The 20,218-nt window shown below is 45.3% G+C and overlaps 1 protein-coding gene across 2 annotated transcripts in view; it reads right to left on the bottom strand.

Annotated features, from left to right (window-relative positions):
* GFRA1 (GDNF family receptor alpha 1) overlaps positions 1-20,218 on the bottom strand; it is a 231,521-nt gene that overhangs the window by 209,046 nt on the left and 2,257 nt on the right. For both annotated transcript variants that reach the window (XM_010859290.1, XM_010859291.1), the window contains exon 3: positions 19,729-19,812. In XM_010859290.1, coding sequence (XP_010857592.1) covers positions 19,729-19,812 — 84 coding nt within the window. The remainder of the gene's footprint in view (positions 1-19,728; positions 19,813-20,218) is intronic.

Raw genomic sequence — 20,218 nt, 5'->3', positions numbered from 1 at the left:
AAGTCAGATGCCCGCCAGAACAGAGTCATCATGCCTTCAACTTCCCCATCCTCAGGCATGACTTACTCGGACACACTGCATATATCAGCTGGGAGAGGCATGAGTGTGGGACTGGGCCCCAGGATCAGTCTGCCCCCTTAGCAAGCCCCTCAACCATTCTAGTCTCCAGTCCAGTCATCCATTCATCAGCCAAAGGCCTGGACTTGGGGATCAGAAAAGACTCTTTCATCCTCAATGGTCTACAATTAACTTCCATTTCATTGTCTTTAAAAAAGAGGCTAATCAGTGGAAACCATAAATCCAGACTCGAAAGAGAACTCTCATTCGAGAATTATATTTTCAAAACATGTATCAGGAGGGCAACAGAGCAAAGTCAGAAACACTCAAACACAAAGCTTCCAGGTCCAACCCCAGCAGCTGCTCTGCTCATACCTCAGAATTCTAGAGCAGTTAACGGAGACATGGAACCTTTCTCGTGTAAGGTGCATGAATGTGCCTCCCCAAAGCAGGAACCGTGGCTCCAAAGCCTCCTAGTGCTCCCTGCACCCCCACCTCCACCGTGGCTCCCTTCTGACCCCCAGTGTCAGCCTTGCCCCCATCACTGGCCCCCTGCCCAGGGCAGCAGCAAGAGACCATCACCGGCAAAACGGTACAAGTCTCCCACCACACTGGCCTCCCTGTTCACGGAGAGGGCACCCGGGGGCCTCTGCACTCTGCTAAATGCACTCCGATCAGTGCTGAGGATGGGTAGTTCTTTGTCATTTAGGGCTCCGAGCAAAGTCACTTGCTCAGGGAGGCCCTCCTGTTGTCCTGGTGCGGTGGGGTTACCCTCTCCCCTCTATTTGCTGTCATATTGGTCTATCGTCTTCATATTACTTACTGTTATCAAAAACCACTAACTTCTTTGGACTCATTATGCCTCCTCCACTAGACCATAAGCTTCCTGAGTTCAGAGCCCCATCTGTCTCACCCATGCTGTGTCCTCAGGACCTAGCTCTGTGTCCAACCCACAGACAATTGACTCGGTAAAAACTGGTTGATGAATGGAAGGAAGAAGTCATCCTAAGATCCCTGACAAAGCATCAAAGACCACAAGGCAGGTCAAAACCGACAAGTTCCCATGGAAATCATGGAGTTGTAGCCCAACAATTTTCAGCCAAGACAGCACACCTGGGGTGGGGTGGGGAGAGCCATCAGGATATCATAAACCTCCCCCATAGGATGATGATGGTACGTAATGCTCTATGATGCCAGGTCAGAACCACCAGCACAGCCCTCTCACTGCTTTGCCAGAGAGGAACAGAGGGGTCTAGCAAAGGAAAGTAACTCTTTTAATGGGATGCTCAGTCTCAAACCCAGGTGTCCGACAGCAGCATAGACCTTCTCAAGGCCCCCAGTGCCGGTCTTCTTGGAGTTTAAACAACCCAGTCAACAGAAGCTGGAAACCAGTGGGGAGGGAAGTCTGCCAAAGCCAGCATCCCACAGTTGGCACGTGGAGATCCACAAGGAGGGACAGATGAGGTGGTGCCAGGTCCAAAATCAGGGCATCCAGAGCAGAAGAGCAGAGTCACTGGGGATGGGAGTGGGAGGGAAGGGTACATGTCTAAAAGGGGCATGGGATAAAGGTGGACTGAGAGGGAAAGTTCCAGAATGGGCAGGCCAGGAGGGTACTGCTCTGCTGTCATTCCACGTTACAAAAAAGCAGCTCAGAGGAAAGGGGAAACAGCAATCGACTTTTTTTTTTTTTTTTACAATCATCAGATATAAAACCCTGAGTGTAAATTTTTCTATTTTAGGGCTTCTAAATAACATTTAACTTAGTGAGTGTTTTACATGTAGGGTAAATATTTGCCCGGCGTTTCTGGCCCACCTCAGAGCGCTTATCTAAAAAGCTCTTTGGTTTTGCTCCTGATAGGAAAATTCTACATTCAACTCAGCATCCTCACCAGGCATGTGAACCCACGAAGCACTCTCCTTCCCCCAGTCTCCAAGGTGCACCCCGACAGTAGCAGCCACAGGATCGGCGTAAGAGCACTTTCTGGAAGGTCTACCAGTGTGTGCTGTACTTTCTCTTAATTAAGGGCAAGGGCACGGAGGAACAAGTCCAGGACCGACCCTACTCCACCAGGCTGCAGAATGTTTGGGGAAATCAAGGAGCTGTAAGGCAGGATTTCAGATAACAGCAAGAAAACAGAAACAGCCAGTGCAGCTTGGCTTCATGAGCTGAACCAGGCCACTGGTCACCGTGCAGCTCAAGGTGGCAACTGCAGATATACCAGGAGGTCCGCAGAAAACAGTCACCTGGTCTGAGGGAAATCCAGAAGGCTGGGCACAGGACTGTCACCCTCTCCCTGGGTGCAGTGCAATGTCTTGAGGCTGAGGAGTAAGTTCTCATTTTTTTTAGTAAGAATCATTATTTTTTTTTAAGTAAGAATTTCTATCATTTCTGCGTGCATGTGCTAAGTTGTTTTAGACATGTCTGACCCTTTGCGACCCTATGGACTGTAACTTGCCAGGCTCCTCTGTCCATGGGGTTTTCTAGGCAAGAATATTGGAGTGGGTTGCCGTTTCCTTCTCCAAGGGATCTTCCCAACCCAGGGATCGAACCTGCATCTCCTGTGTCTCCTGCATTGGCAGGTGGGTTCTTTACCACTAGCGCCACCAGGGAAGCCCTCTATCATTTCTACTTAAACACAATGTCTCACAACTCAGTTCTCACAATGACCCTGCAGCGTAGATATTATCCACACTGGAAAAAGTGAGAAATGGAGGCTTAATGCAGGTAAATAACTTGCCAAAGTTATGAGATGATGAAGTCAGGATGCAAACCCAGGTCTGACTCCAAATCCACATTCTTTCCACTTGGGCACTGCTCTCCCCAACCTATGAAAGTATCTCCCTAAAGGTTCTAAATAAGCCTCTTCCTGGTTCCCCCTGGTTTAAGACAGGCGAATTTAACATGGAGCACATCTGAGTTACGACCGGAATTAACTCCAATATTTGGCGGCACCACCCAGCATGAAGTTGGATTGACTTAGCTCAAAGAGACTCAAAGAGGGCTCCTCGAACTGAGTACGAAGACTCCAAGGGAGATACTGGTCAGAGCAAGGGACTCAGAATAAAGTCCAGAGGAGCTGCATCAGCACGGAGGTGGAAGCAGAGACCCTGAGAACACCCACAGGCCAGACACAGTCAGTCCAGCCAAGGCAGGTACTCAACACACTATACCAGAGTTCAAGGGCAGGGAAGTATCTGGGAAAACCTTTGGCCAAGTCCAGGGCATCTTCCTGGTTGCTGTTGCTCAGTCACTAAGTTGTGCATGGGTGTGAACTAAGTCACTTCAGTTGTGTCCAACTCTTTGCAATCCCATGGACTGTGATCCTCCAGGCTCCTCTGTCCATGGGATTCTCTAGCCAAGAATCCTGGAGTGGGTTGCCCTGCCCTCCTCCAGGGGATCTTCCCCACCCAGGGATCAAACCCACATCTCCTGTAGCTCCTGCATTGCAGGCAGAATCTTTACCGCTGAGCCACCTGGGAAGCTCTACTAGCTACCTTTCAACCCTCTTTAAAATTAGAAAGATACTATTGTTTCTATTCGAATACAATAGTGCTGAGACCAGAGTTAACTGAGAACCCATCTTGCATTTGGTTGCTTTTGTTTCTGACCTAACAATAAAAAAAAGCAACAAGCAGAAGAGCTTATCAGAACCCAGATCTTAGGAGCTGGACAAATTTGGCATGAATTCAAGATCTTCCAAAAACTAGCTGTGTGGCCTTCGGCACGTCACTTGACTTTTCTGAGTTTGGGTTTCTTCTTACATAAGATGGAAATAATGCTTCCACCCCACCCCAGGCCAACACTCAGGATGAAATGAAATAATCTAAGGAGGCATCTGGTATCCTACTGCTGGGAAGCCAGCAGGCATTTCACAAGTGATGTTCTTCACAATTGCTCTCTGGCAATCATAGCCGGCTTTGACTCTGACCTCTCAGCTGGGACTTGAGTTCCTGGGGACCATCCCCTTCAAGACTGAACAGGCTTTCGATGGACATCTCAATCCTTGCTGGCAATGCCTAGTTCCCTAAGGTAGAATCTTGTCACATACACAAAGAAAAAGGTACTTCAAAATGCCAGAGGCTCAGAAACAGTGCATTGTGTGACCAACCGGCCAGCATTCAGGAAGCATTGCCACTAAATCCAGAAGGAAGTCATTTCCAGGCAATACTCTTCTCAGAGAGGATTCTAGAGGGATCGCAAACCCAGACAAAGGGGGCTGAGATGAATGGGCAGTGCTCAAGAATCCTGACCCTCACCTGACCCCGCGCACAATATAGAGGCAGTAACTTCACTTTCTCTGCAGTGACACAGCCCCCAGCAGCTGTGCAATGTCAAAAACAAGACTGGTCGGGTCTAAAGTTACCCCTCCTCCATCGGGAGGGGAAAGAAAACACATTTCAGAGTCTCTCCTTCTTTATGTTTTGCTTATGAGGAACAAATGTCGACAAGATATAGGATACGCTGCTCTGTTTGCCACCAAGATGCACAGAACATAATTTTATACGAAGCTACACCCGCTTAATTGTGATGCATTAAGTATTATGTTCATTGTTTCTAAAAGTGGGTAGAAATGAATAATTTATTTCAGACAAAGGAAACTCTTGAATATGAAATGTCTCATCTTTTAAAATTACAATTTGGAAGACAAGGATGAAAAAACAGCCATAGCCAGTGAACCTTATACTGCTAATAGAAAACAATGCTTCGACTGTTTCTGCTTTGTTTGCAAACATCACATTTTTTAAAACATTCTTGAGAATAATCAAGAAAAAGACACACTAGGTTTGCAGCATGCTCACAGCTGCTGAACACAGGGCTAGCCTATCTTATGTTAATTTCTCTGCTGGGTTTCCTTTCCCTTTCTACCAGCGCACCCTGGCTCACCTGGACTCCACCTCTGTCTCCCAGAGCTTTCCTCTCTCTAATGCATCCTACTTCCCTTTGTGGCTCTTCCTTCCCGCTCCCTGCCTGCCAATCCCTGTGCCCTGCATCCTCTTCCTGGTTCCACCATCCCCCCAGCAACTAGCCCAGTGCCAGGCACACAGGAGGTTCTCAGAGAATGCAACTACTATTATTTTTAGAGAAGATAATTGATGTTTTGGACTCAACTGAATTGGTGATCATCATTTCCCGTATAGCTATTGGTGTCTTTTTTTTTTTCTTTCAGGGCAGAAAAGAAATCTACATCCACTCAGATAATCTACTATTGCTGTTTCATGCCAATAAATTGGGAGAGGAGGGAGAAGGCAGGAAGTTAGGGCACATATAAAAGGAAGCTCCTGGCAGTCATTCACCTACCATTTCCCAAGCACTTCTCAGTGCTCATCCTAAGTGTTACCGCCAATAACTTTATGAATTGGATACTATTATTATCCCCACTTATAGGCCGAGTCTCTATTAACCCTGGGTCCCACAGCTAGTAAGTGCTGGCATGTGGAACTCAAATCTGGGTGTGTTTAACCCCAAGACTTTGCTCTTTACCACTGCTATTCTGCATTCCATAATTTCCTAGGATCACTGGGACCTCATTCCCCTGCCCCTCCCCAGCCCCACCCCAATCTCCGGAATGAATACAGATGGTCTGCCCAGTGGCTCTTGAGCAAAAAGGTCCCTGGCTCTGGGTGCGTTCTTACAGGAGATCAGCAGCAGCCATAAAGGGCAAAGTACAACCTCTTCCTGCTCCCACCCCAGCGGTATCATTAAAACACCATCATAAACACACTCTGGGCTCAAAAAACGACAGAGAGGGTTTGGTTTCTTCTTAGGAACCACTCCGTGAGCTTCAGCAATTACTGGCTGCAATCCCAAAGGCCCTCCTTCCTCATCCTTCTCTCACTGGGTTTGCCCTGGGGTTAGCGGGCATCTCTTTCAATTAAGACAACTCCCTGCATTTAGAATCTTTGAGTTTTTATTCAGACAGACTCTTGCAAAACGTTCTGAAGCAAGTCAAGAATGTGGCGCAGAAAACTGCCAAGTGAGACCCAGGACTAGGGAGCCAGAAGGATTAAAGAGTATCTAGAAAAGAAATGCAGAAACAAGCCCATACATCAAGTCCTCCCAACAGGTGGACACAGACAAGGTGAGCAGGGCCATCTCTCCCAGCCAGGAGGACAACTCTGGCCTGGAGATCAAACCTGACCCATGACTGACCACTGTCCCCAAGTCAAAAAGCAGAAGCCCATCCTGATTCCAGGCTGGAGGACAGCACTGGGGTTGGATTTAGGCACTGCAGAAGGTAGACGGCAAGCATTGGAATGGTTGAGATGGTGGTGGTTTGGTCACTAAGTCGTGTCCAACCCTTGCGATCCTATGGACTACAAAGCCTGCCAGGCTCCTCTGTCCATGGGGTTCTCCAGGCAAGAATACTGGAGTGGGTTGCCATTTCCTTCTCCAGGAGATCTTCCCAACCCAGGAACTGAACCCAGGTCTCCTGCATTGCAGGCAGATTCTTTACCGACTGAGCTAAGAGGGAAGCTTGGAGTGGTTGAGAGGTAGAGAATCCACTGCCAATTCAGGGGACACAGGTTCGATCCCTGCTCCAGGAAGACCCCACATGCCTCAGAGCAACAAAGCCCATGTGCCACAACTACTGAGCCTGTGCTCCACATCAAGGGAAGACACCACAATGAGAAGCCCATGCACCGCAGAGAGTAGCCCCCGCTCTCTGCAACAGCCCACGTGCAGCAACGAAGATCCAGCATAGCCAAAAATAGATACATTTAATCTTGGGGGAAAAAAAAGAAGGCAGGTGGGGAGCCATTCCTCTGGGGGATCCAAAACTGTCCACAATCCCAGTGACCTCCAGGCTAAGCCTTTTCACCAGCCAGATCACTCAGTGGCTAAGGGGCTCCACTGAACAATTTTCCAGGACACCCTTTCTCCTGCTACAAGTCAATATGTCTCCTATAACAGCATGAAGACTTTTCATAACCTGGCCCCAGACCACCCTGCTTCCTGCACTCAGTCCCGCTGTGACCTGCTCTCCAGGCGCCCCACTCCCTTTCCGAGCCCACCCTGTGAGGTCCAGGCGGCCTCACTGACTCCAGCTCTTCTGCCTGAGCACCTAAATGGGGAGCTGTGTGCAATGGGTACCTTTGGCATCTTCTCCCCCCAGGGAGAAGGTCTGAAAGAGAGAAGCTTAAACTTGACCTACACTTGCTCTGTGTCCATCAGGAGCTGAGATAAACAGGTACTTTCTGAGATGAGGAGTTACAAACCCTAACCCTATGTCGTTCTCCAGTCTGGGAGCATCCAGAACCCTACGTGCTTTTATGACACAAAACTATATTAGGTTGAGCCATATGAAATGTGTGCTATTCTACCATGCTGACCTGCAAAAATGGCAATTTCATACGATTCAACCTAAAAATCCCGATTGTGCTAAGATACACGAGCCGTCATCCTTCCCTGGTTCTGCTGAGACAAAGGCCAAGCCTCTGAGCGTGAAAAACCCACATCTCTGCCCAGCTTGTCTTCCACCACTGCTCACACTGACGTCTCCAGCAGCTTATAACTGCAACCTGGACACTCAGCATCTTTGCCCACGCTGTTGCCCCTGCCTGGAATGCTCCCCCCACACCACCTCTAGGTAGGAAACTTCTATCCTCTCCTCAAAACCCAGCTCAAAGTCCCCTTCAGAAGCCTTTTCTGGTCCATATCTCCATCTAGTCAAATATTCTCTCCTTAGGGCTACATCTGAGCCTGTACGGAGTTCTACTCATTTGCCTACCATTTTGCAACATAATCTGCTTTTTTTATACCTATCCATAAAACCTATTTTTTTCTGTTTTGTTATATACCTATAACCTATTTTGTTTTGTTTTATTCCTATCCCTAAAACAAGAAAAAAGAAATCTTAAAAGGCAACAGTAGGGTCTGAATCACCTAGGCCTCTCAGTAGGCTCATCATACATTCTCAGTAAGTATGTGATGAATGAATTTGACAGAAATGCCACTCTATCACACCAAAATACTGAAAGTCAACAGAGATCACAGAAACCAACCAATTCTTCTCTTCGTTATAGTGTACTTATTTTATATATAATATATATTACCTGTGTATATCATACACATGCTGCTGCTGCTGCTAAGTCGTTTCAGTCGTGTCCGACTCTGTGCAACCCTATAGACAGCAGCCCACCAGGCTCCCCCATCCCTGGGATTCTCCAGGCAAGAACACTGGAGTGGGTTGCCATTTCCTTCTCCAATGCATGAAAGTGAAAAGTGCAAGTGAAGTTGCTCAGTTGTGTCCAACTCTTAGCGACCCCATGGACTGCAGCCCACCAGGCTCCTCCGCCGGTGGGATTTTCCAGGCAAGAGTACTGGCGTGGGGTGCCACTGCCTTCTCCGATCATACACATACACACATACATATAACTCAGCACAAAATGTCTATGACTTCATGCAGTTTGTGCTCTTGACTTTCAGGGACTATCTCTCCTGTTACATGGATGCAGACAGACACTACAGCATGGGTTCTGGAGCAGGCCTCCTGGGTGAAAATGCAGCTCCACCCATTCCTAGGCATGTGCCCTCGGGCCAGTTCCTTACTTGGGTCTCAGTCTTCTCAGCCAAGAAGTGGGGCTAAGAGCACCTTCTACTAAACAAGGTTAATACAAGCTATTGTGTGTAAAACACCTAGCTCACTGCCTCTCACAGCTGTTGCTAATTATTATTTTTATTTTTCTTAAGGTCTCCTGGGGAGGGTAACCATTTCCATCAGGAGTATGTTTAGAGTTCACCTGGTCACTCCTCCCATTCAAATCCCACTTGCCATTCCTAAACATATGAAAATATAATAGTTCCATCAAGAACTCTCCAGAATTCTCTGATCTCCTGGTTTCTTCTTCATCAAGAGTTTATTTGAAACTCATACTAACAGGGATCAATGAAACATTTCATAAACATGGGCTTTAGGAAACCTGCTGGCCTATTTCTACAAAGAATGCAATCAATACTTATTTTCATACACTATTAACTATACACAAAACAATAATGTACACAGGGCAACAGGAATAACAGTTGGCATGGTGCTTCTTACACCATCAGAGGGACGTCAAGGGAAGTGGTACCAGTATGATGGAAGACAAATGAATAGCCTATTAGGTCACCTTAAAGTGGGACTAAAGTATGTACTCCTTTCTTTACCACTGTGTAATGCTATTTATACAACAACATGACAAAAAAAATGGCTCTAGGCATTCTGCTCTACTTTAGAATCCTTCCATCTCACACTGAAATGAAAAAAAAAAGATACAAACCAGAAATTGCTTCTTTGGTTAATATTTCTGCAGTTCCGCAGGAATGGTTTTAATAGCACGCGTGTTCTGGATTTTACTTGTCAATTAAGAACCCATCGGAATGCAGGGCTAAGTACTAAAATAATAGATATTGGTTTATATTTCAACTTTAAAGGGCTTTTGTCAAATAGTGCTTTAAGGTAGAAGACAGAGGAAAGGGAACTGGGAATTAAGGGAAGACAGCAGGAACTACGTAGGTTCCTCCTTAATAAAGGATCAGGTCTGTGCTTAAAATTTCATCACATAACAGTAGAAAGAGCACAGGCTTTGAAGATGCAGAAATAAGATGTGAGACTTAACTCTTCTACTTAATGGCGGTGTGGTGCTGAGAAAGTTAATCATCCTCTCTGATCTCAGGTTTCCCTTTCAGGAATCAGAATATTACACCTACCTTTTCGCATACTATTAAGTGCTAACTGCTCAGTCAAGTTTGACTCCTTGGGACCCCATGGACTGGTAAGCTGCCAGGCTCCTCTGTCCAAGGAATTCTCCAGGCAAGGATACTGAAGTGGGTTGCCATTCCCTTCTCCAGGGGATCTTCCTGACCCAGGGATGGAACCTGGGTCTCCCACATTACAGGCAGATTCTTTATTGTCTGAGCCACCAGGAAGGCTCACCTTTTAGCATAGGTGGGGATCAAAAGGAAATAATGGCCTTGAGGGCACTCAGCGGGGCCTCCCCTAGGAACTCCTCTCCCCACAGTTATATCCTCTTTAAAGAGACAGCAGGTCTAGAGACAATACAGCTCTAGGACTAAGGGCAGAGCCCCAGAGGCAACTGTGGTTTGACCAGAAATAGGCCATTTGACCAAATGATTAAAAGTCTGTCATATGCTAATGCTCGGACGGGGCGGACCGTGGGCCAATTTAGTGGGAGTAAATTGCAATTGATTTTCGAAGAAATTGCTTGTTCTCTTGCCTTTCCTCAGCTGTGTCACACTCTCTCACACACAGCTGTCTTTGTCACAGCCAGAACCGACTGAAACACGTGTCAAGGAAGATCTTTTAGAGGCAAAATGTTTAATAATACAGACATCCACACTCACATATGCTATAAATACACACATATACACATGAACAGGCAGATATATAAATATATCTCTATCTGTACGTGTGTATATACATGTTTATATAGATGTTTCTAAGGGGCTCAAATTCAGTAACAATTCTGCACCATGACTGTACCCTTCTGTGTGTTTTACAAATCCCTCTGTGGTTGGAAAGCTACCCTGAGTCATTTTTATTTTTACAACAACCCACTATTTGAAGAAAGATCAGAAAAGAGCACACCCCTAAAATCTCCTCTCCCTGCACTTCCCAGCTCTATCTGTGTAAATCCCTGGATATGAAAAGAAAATGGTTAAAAGATCACAGAAGATAAAAAATCATAAGAATAAAGGTTAACAATGGCTGCTTTCACCCTTAATTTCTGATATGGTGATAGACCCTCTTAGAACATTAATTAGAATGGGAAGAGAGATGAAAGAAATGCCCAGGGGACATAATAAATTAGCCCCTTATGCAAATTACCCATTCGTTCTCATCACTGACCCAGCTAGTTGAGTCTCTAAATTACGGGAAGTGGTTAGTTTCTTTAACAAAAAAAAATCCAGACAAAAGATTAATTTTTTTTTGAATGTGAAGGCTGGGCAGGCTTCAAGCAACAAATAATTTCTTAGTTTTCATTGCAGACAATTCTGAAGGGGGTCAAAAGATAAGAAAATGTACATTCTGGCCACTGGGTTCTGTTGCCAAACAGAGACCTATTAATTAACCCTTGTTCTGAAATAATTCCGAAACAATGGACAGCCAACCCGTTAACTGAAGTCAAAGGCTGTGCTTCTCGCTCTAACTGTGAGAACAAAGTCTGGCAAACTAAAAGGGTGCATGGCTGAGGAGCGAGTGAAGGACAATTCAAAGGAGGTGAGGAAATGCCAGGAGATGGAGAATTTCAAATATCAATTTAAAAACAAACACATACCTAATTTTACTTGTCATCACTGTCCTCGACAATTTATGTTTCACCGTTCTGGAAATTTATGGAACTCTCAGTTTTCTTATCAGTAAAATAAAAGGATTGGACTAGAATGACCTCCAAAAGTCCTATGGCATCTACCATCAGGGATTATATTTATCCCTTTGTTTTCACACTGTACTTCCAATAATTTGATTTGTTAAAATATAATCTTATGACATGCATTTTGTCTTCACTCCTGGCTTCCTTTTCTCTTTCCTACTCTCATTTTGCCCTCTTCTTTATTTTCTCCACTTTCTTATTTTATCTTCTTGCATGTATTCAAATGAGATGCTTTAAATACACTCTGGTGCAAAGTAAGGTACATATTGAATAAATCATGCTTTACAAATGTCATTAATATGAAAATGTATATGGCGAGATGATGATTTTCTCTGGTAGGAAGAAAAGGCCGGATAGAAAAACAGTAAGTCACAGAATAACACAAGATTCCATAGTCAGGCCCTTAGAGAAAGAAGGAAGACATTACAGGTCATCTTCAGCGGCTGCCCTCATTTTACAAAAGGAGAAGGTGTCTCTCTGGAAAGGCAAAAACTTGCCAAGGTCACTGGCTAGCTGCTGGAGGCAGAACACAGGCTCTTGATTCCTGGACCAGTGCTCTTTGGATAAAACGATCCTGATGACTTCTCTTGATGATTCTCCACTGTATTCCAGACAATAGCAACAACAACAAAAAAAGGACATCCTTTGGAAAAAATAAGCTTCGACAGCAGAAAAATTAAGAGGTGGCAGAAAGAAATACTTCAGAAGACTAAGGGGAAGGAATGAGGACAGACATATTGGCTATAAATAATTTTGCACCTTGTAACAATCTTCAGTTCATGCAATTACCTGTCACTCACCGATGTTTTATCTCCCCTCTTTGGGTAACGGGACCTACAGTAATTCTATGCAAAATATCTGACTGTCTCTACTTCCACAGCCTGCACTGGAACATTCCTGCCGTTGCCAGAAGTATCGAGACACTGCAAAGACCTGAGGCCTTACTCACGGAACTTCTCAAGGTTGACAGTTCATCTAAATAATAAAGCTTGCCCTTAGGAAGGGGTCAGTGACGTAAGAAGACCCAGATTCCTCAGGTCATGAGGCAGGTAATAAGAAAGCAGGTGTAAACTACGACTTCATTTTTGTAAAAAAGAAAAAAAAGATAAATATATATGTACACACACAGTTATATATATTCATATATATAGGAAAAAAGCTGCAAAGGCTCATATCAGATGTTTACAGCGGTTATCTTTGGGAGCTGAGACTATGAATGGTTTAAATTCGCTTTCCTTTCCTACCTGTTTGTAATTTCTTACTGTCGTACCATAAACATGGATCGCTGAGGGGCCGGAGAGTGAGAGAATAAAAGCCAAAAGTAGCGGTCTGTGAAAGTGAAATGGAAGTGTACTTAGCAGGGCCTGTGGAGACGGAAGCCTTTCCCAGGTTGAAGGCATGCCCTTCTCAGGCAGCAGTAATTCTTCCCGCTATGAGGGGCGTTGCAGAGAAGATTTATGGGGAAAGGTTAGAAGAATGGGAATCAGTCAAGCTGAGAAGGGTAGGCTGATCACAAGAATCCTTAAGTACAGGAAGAGCTCCCACCCGGGGTGACAGCCAGCTGCAGCAAGAGCCAAAGGAAGGATCCCGCCCCAGAGGAACAGGGGGATCAGAGCAGGCAAAAGGAAGACCCTCCCCAGGGGGGATTTAAGACTCAAATTGGGTCATTAAAAGTTAGGGCTTTCCTCCAGGGCCCTTTTGATAGTAGATAGATTTCTTCTTTCTTGTCCAAGCCAGTTGATGAGCAGCCTTTCTGAAAGCTTGGGGTTGCTATGCTTTTCTAGACATAGAATCATGGTTCCATGATCAGGGAATCACGTGTGCATGTTCAGTCACTCAGTCGCATCCTAGTCTGTGTGAGCCCATGGACCGAAGCCCACCAGGCTCCTCTGTCCATGGGATTATCCAGGCAAGAATGCTGGAGTGGACTGCCATTCCTCCCCAAGGGGATCCTGCCGATCCAGGGATCGAACTTACGTCTCCGGTATCTCCTGCACTGGGAGGCAGAATCTTTACCACTCAGCTACCTGGGAAGCCCTGACCAGGGAATATGGTGTGTCGAAAACGAGCCCCACTTTTGGAGTCAGGAGTGAGCTGACAGCTAACACAGCCTTGGCACAGTATTAAAAATGACTGAGATTTTATTGAGGACCAATTATATTTCAGGCAGGAGGCAAGGCTTTTTACATATAGCCTTTTTAATTCCCAAGAACCTGTAAAGGAGGTAGTATCACCATCTCATCTTATATCCAAGGATTCTGAGGTACCATGAGATCAAATGACCTGCCCAAAACAAGCGGCAGAGCTGGAGATCCACCCAGGTAAGTGCAATTCTGGAGCACGTGTCCCTTCTCCAGCACCAGCACATACAAAGATGAAAGAGGCACAAAGCTGCCCAGAGGACTGGTGGGACAGCAGCTGGTCAACCTAGTTTCTTTAGACACGGGCGACTGGGGTGAGATGGGAAGTTGATTAATAGAAGAATCTAACAAGGGAGACTGAAACCAGATCACTCCTGGAAGTCACCAAGGTGCTAAGGTAACATCTGGCAATGGGTGGCCAGGTTGAACAAGGAGAAACTAGACACAGGCACGGAGCCAGTAAGAAGGCCAATGCAAAGCTCAAGTGAAAGGTAAGATAGGTAGACTGAGGGAATGGAGAGAAAGGATATTCAAAAAACAGCAAGTAATTTCAGGAGGACTTAGTGACGGGTCCAGCGCAAGGAGTTGAGGAGGGGAGGGGAGGTGGTGGAGATGATTCCAAAGCTTACGAGTTAGGCAGGCAATGCCTTTATGTAAGACAAGAGACTCAGGGAGAGGAGGATGTAAGGAGAAAAGGGGAGAGATGATGAGATCCATTTTGGATGCACTGAGTTTGAAGTAACTGAGATATATATATCCTGATGGATTCAGCTGGGTTTCAACTGGAAATGCTGGTTTAGAGCTCAGGAGAGGCTGGAGAGGAGTAGGAGGGAAGGCTCTGAGTCATAGTGTCCATGGAAGCTGAGGTCCCAGAGATAGATGATGTCTGTTCAGACAGTAGGCAGAACAGAAAGAGGTCAATGCCAACGTGCTCTAAGGCAGTACCAGATCCAAGAAAAGGTTCTGGAGGAGACCCTCAAGTAATGTGGCTCAGGCCAAATGGCTTCCCATCTCTGAACTTCAATTTTGTAAAAGCAAAGGATTGGACTAGATCTGTTCTCTGATATTCAACCGCCTATGGTTGATAAAGGCTTCCCAGGTGGTACTTGTGGGAAAGAACCTGCCTGCCAATGCAGGAGGTGTAAGAAACGCCAGTCCAATCCCTGAGTCAGGAAGATCCTCTGGAGTAGGAAATGGCAACCCACTCCAGTATGCTTGCCTGGAGAATCGCATGGACAGAGGAGCCTGGCAGGCTACAGTCCATGGGGTTGCAAGAGTCGGACAGGACTGAAGTGACTTAGCACATATGGTTGTGCTAATGCCTGCTCACAGCCGGGAAGGATGCTCGATGCTGAGCAAACACCCGGCATCTCAAGCAAATCCCCGACTTTCCAGTGAGAAAGACAGACGCATAAATAAGTCCTCTCGATAGGCTGTGATTAACAGCTACCATAAAGGCAAGAGCGAACTGCAGCATGAGAGAATCCTGAGTGGAAGTGCCTGTCTGGGGGAATTCCAGCACGGCCCTCAGAGATGAAACCTGATCTCGGTCTTGAAGAACTAATAGAAACCTTCCAAACAGAGGCAAAGCCAAGTGTCAAGGCACGGGAAAGCAAACATGCATGCAATACCTGGGAATGGTCTACTCGGTGAGCTTGACTGGAGAGGGGCAGTGGCTTCTAGAGGGAGGGCAGAGCCAAGGTGGCCTAGGAAGATGGTCGTATGCTGTGTGTTCAGTCGCTCAGTCGTGTCCAACTCTTTGCAACCCCATGGACTGCAACCTGCCAGGCTCCTCTGTCCATGGAACTTTCCAGGTAAGAATACTGGAGTCGGTTGCCATTTTCTACTCTTGGGCATCTTCCCAACCCAGGGATCCAATCTGCATCTCTTGCTTCTTCTGCATTACCAAGTTGATTCTTTACCACTGCACCGCCTGGAAGCCCCGTGAAGGAGTTTAATACATACCAGAATAGAGAACAAAAGACTTATAAGGGTTCTCAACACAGGGACACACGATTAGAGAGCTGAATGAAAAGGAGAGGACCACCACACACCCCTAGCAGCTAGTACTTACAAGCGTTTCTCTCTTGTCATGATTTGACAAGACAGCAGATGGTCTTATAAGGCTCTTCTTCAACATATAAACATTTTAAGAAATTTTTCATTTAATAGTTACATAAATATGATGGTTCATTAAAACAGAAATGTTAAACTTGGCTCATGATTTACAGCATCATTCAAAAAGGAGCCAGACTCAGGACAGCTTAGGGGCATCTGATGCTGCGGCAAGCCATTTCCAATTACATGGGAACCAACCTCAAGATCCTAAGGTTTCCTCTGAAAATCTAAGTCACTCTCTGGGAGTTTGGAAGGGAAATGGCTGCAAAGCCAAAGAACTAGAACTTTGTCTTTCACCAAAGCAGATAAAGAATGTTCAAATACTGGCACCAGTCTTGTCCCACAATCTCTCCACTTGACTCTTGTTTGCAAATACCATTGACTTTGATTACCCCTGAAGAAGGTCTGACATTTCTTGACTCTTGTCTTCAAAATCCGACCTCCCAATCAATACTTTTAAGCCTTGGAGCCCTTTCTTAAAAAATATCTCTTGCTGCCCTCGAGGGGCTTATATCCACTCTCTGATCCTCCATCTCCAGGCTTTTCTCAGCACCCACTCCACTTCCACTTTTCAAATTTCTCACTGCTTTGCGCTCCCCTTCCAGAGAGTCCAAAAACAGTGCTAAAAGGCTCCTCTTCCTTTCAAATTACTATTTATTTCTTGCTGCATTTGAACTTTTGTGAGGAAGAAAAGGCAAAGCAGAATAGAAGTGAAAGAGTAAAGTCATGGCTAAGAGTCACAGTGTGAAATTATCACTTGACAGCTCCAACCTCCGACGCTCTGAGCACCCACACAGCTCTGCCCTCTCGGCTCCCAAGACACTTTCCTGGGTTTGGGCCTCTCTTCCGACGTCCTCTTGCACTGACTCACTTCTTCCTTCACTGATTCACTTTCTTGACTGTGTGGTGGGACCCCTAAAAACCACACCAGCATCCACCCACAGAAAGGGCGCTTCCCAGAGCCCTTCAAAGTGCCTTGGAGGCCAATGCTCCCACTTCCGCTATTGTGCTTCCAGGAGAAGAATCCCTCCAACTTCCTACCTCAATTCTCGCCACACTAGCCTGCTTGATTTCCCTTCTGCAGTTCAGGCTTCAGATGACAGTTTTAACATTACTCTACCTTATTTTTGGTCCCTTCCTTGTTCCCATCACTGATAATATCTCCATATGGCCTTTTAACTAGTGATCAAGTAAACAGTGCCAATGATGGCTGTGGGTTTGATGAGTCCAAGGAAAATGGAAATGCAAGAACGTCAAACATGTCTTGTTCAGTGAAAGGATTCAGCTCACCCTTAGCGTATGTGGATAAACATTCTCTTCACCTTGGGCAGAGACACCCAAATATGGAAACTCTGATGGCTACCCTATCTGTAAAAGGCAAAGGCCCTGCTGTCCCAGTTTCCTCAGAGACATTCTTAAAACAGAAGAGATGTTCTAGAAACTCAGGTTCAAACCATGAAGAGCAGCATTCATCATCCCGATCCTCTGTCCCTCTCCATCCTACAAATGCCAAACTGGATCATATGCATTATTCAATGGCTCGAAACCTCTCGAGGCTCCATTTGGCTCTCCTATACCCACTTAAGGAACACAGTCACTGTAGAGGTCAAAGCTCATTACAGCTGGAACCTAAATCCAATGCCCTTGAGATATAAAATGTAGCTCCAGACAAGATCTTCCTGGCTCTGAGTTATGACTTCTGGGTCCTCAGCAGGCTGGGTCTTACAACATATTTGTTATGAAAACATATCTGTGTGAGAGAGCGATCCAAAAAAATGAATGGGTGGGACTTAGTCCAGGCAGAAGCATTTGATACCCATCAAAAAAAAAAAAAACCCAGACAAGCCAGTGGTATCCAAGAATGGCCAGGTCACTTTAAGTGGAGAAAGAATGCAAGGATTGAAAAGGGGGGGGATTTTGGAGATGACCTCAATCTACCCTCAGAATCATGGACTGTTAGGACTGGGGATTTTTACTTCAATGGTCTCATTATACCAAAAAAAGAGAGACCCAGAGAGAGTAAAATGAGTCTATTACAGCCCTATAGTTCACAACAGTTTTGAAATTAAAACCCAGATGAACCTTCTTCCTTACCTATTTCCTTACTCTCACTTTCCCAGCAGGGGAGAAGGGTTCATATCCTTCCAGGCATTGGTACAAAGACTGAGCAGTAATGCTTCCAGGGCACAGGCAGCCAGCAGGAGGCACTGCCCCTCTCGGTACCAGGAAGGTCAGCCAGGTTTCTGGTACCCCACCCTAGTTCCTACTGATCTGCTAACACAAAAACTCTGATGGTCATACACTCTTGTCTGCACATTCCTGATACACTGTCTGAGCCACTGTCCTGGCTGGGCCGAAGGGACAGAGAACATTAATAGGGATTTGGGGTATAAGCTATCAACATTATTTAGGATCATGTATGAATGTCTCTGACACTAAACTTGTCCTCTTATATTTTATCCCAGAAAGAGGCCACACAAACACACACACACACATACACACACACTTTTTCTCTGAACCAAAAAAATAATAGAGAAGAGTGATTCTCAAGTTTCTTGAGCATATAAAGCACTCAGCCCAGGGAGCTTCCTAAAATGTAAATGCTCATCCCACAGCTCTGGGAAGTAGCCTGAGAGTCCATACTTCTAACAAACTTCCAGGTGACATCAGTTCATGCTGATGGTCTGAGGAGCACAGTCTGAGCAGTAAGAGACAAATGTTACAAAACCCTGCAAATAAATCTGAGTTTAAATTCTGGTTCCACCAGTTAGGAGCTCTGTGATCTTGGGCTGGTTTCCTAACTTCCCCTTGCCTCAATCATCTCATCTGTAAAATGGAAATAACAATATGTAAGACACACTTGATGATGACTACATAAGCCAGTGATGAAAAGATCTTAAACAGTGCCTGGCACATAACAAGAGCTTAATAAATGCCAGTTGCTGGCTGCTTCTAAGATTCACGGGAGCAGATATGCCTTCTATCTGGCTCACTGCCAAACTCCCAATGGTGAGAATGCAGCAGGTGCTCAGTGGATGTCTTGAGTGAATGTGTGTATAATACACTCACACATAATTTCAGTATTTACATACTGTCTTGGTTCTATGACTTTCTGCAGGAAAGCATAAAACATTTAGAACACTAGAAGACGCTCACCAGGACCAAACCACCATCTCATAGAATTACATTCAGTGTGAACCACCACGTTTAATCACCAAGAAACATACAACTTGTGATGGCCATGTATACTTGAGAAAGTCTTAATTGTAAACAAATAAAGACAACATCAGTCTGGAATCTGTATGTCATTAAGGGAAATCACTGCCTCACTCATTATTTGTGGGGCTATCTGAATGCAGATGTTATGGAAAACTTAATTCTAAAACTAAGTTCACTTCCAAACCAAATGTAGCTTTGCAAAGACAAAACAAACCACGGGAAGTGAGACCACTTTTGAAAGGGCAGGAACATATTCTTTCGTATATGCACACACTTGCTCGGGAAAAATTAAGAACAAAACAAAAAAATGTTAACAAATAGTAGAGCTTAATCTTTTCAGTCAAAGGCAGACACGTGAGTCTGTCCAAGTCTTCAACAATCTAAGATGATCTTCAAGCATCTTGTAAAGTAAAGCAGCATCATTTAAATAGATCCCATTTCCAGGGAGGCACTGTGTACAGTATGCAGCAAGAAGGGAATACGATTGCCACCTACAGACAGAAGTGGCACTCCCTTTGCAAGAGTTGGCCAATCATATTTTATTGCGGGGGGCGGGGGGAAGAAATTCAACCAAGTCACTTCCCTCCAACCTCTTTCAAACCACCACACCACATTTACTTCATTTAGAATTACTTTCAAGTCGTACAATCATCTCTAGGCATTCTGCCTCTTCATTATCATCATCCTGTTTCTAATTTCCCAGAAACACTGTGCCATTCAACTATCTCCTTATACACTGCTTGAGAGCCAAAGGGAACGCAAGCCAACGGATTTCAAGCCGGCGAAGGCATGAGAGTGGAAGTATGAATCTGCTTACCTGGTATGAATGGGACCACCCGGAATATATCAGACAATCTGCTGTTTACTGGCTCATACGGAGAATCTTCAAGCAGATCATTTCCTAAAAACAACAGAAAGACTGGGCTCAGATTGGAAAACAGGCATATTTCAGGCAGTTTTTGTTACTGAATCTGAATTCTAATTGTGTTATGATTGTGTAACAAAAAGATGCTGAAACTTTCAAAGATTTCAAATGCATCTATTTGGCTCTGGTTATTTCTTTTCATTCCCTCTGCCTCTGTTGTCCTTGCTCTCCCCAGAGTGCCATGAAAACATTGGAGAACAACCCAGGCTGATCTTGCCAGAAAACTCTCCCACTCTTTGCAAAGGAAGGAAACCAAAGAGGAAGGAATCAGTGACGTCACAAGCCCAGATTGCCTCCAGGAGCCAATGGAAGAAAGGTGACCCCAAAGAGCCCCCACTCCCCCGATTTTGGGTTTTTTTTTTTTTTTTTTTTTTTCCCAAAA

The sequence above is a fragment of the Bison bison genome, unplaced genomic scaffold (genome assembly GCF_000754665.1).
Source record: "Bison bison bison isolate TAMUID 2011002044 unplaced genomic scaffold, Bison_UMD1.0 scf7180017864456, whole genome shotgun sequence".
In the NCBI taxonomy this organism is placed as follows: Eukaryota; Metazoa; Chordata; class Mammalia; order Artiodactyla; family Bovidae; genus Bison; species Bison bison.
The sequence above is the reverse complement of the archived record's forward strand: the minus strand, read 5'-3'. Positions and strand labels throughout refer to the sequence as shown.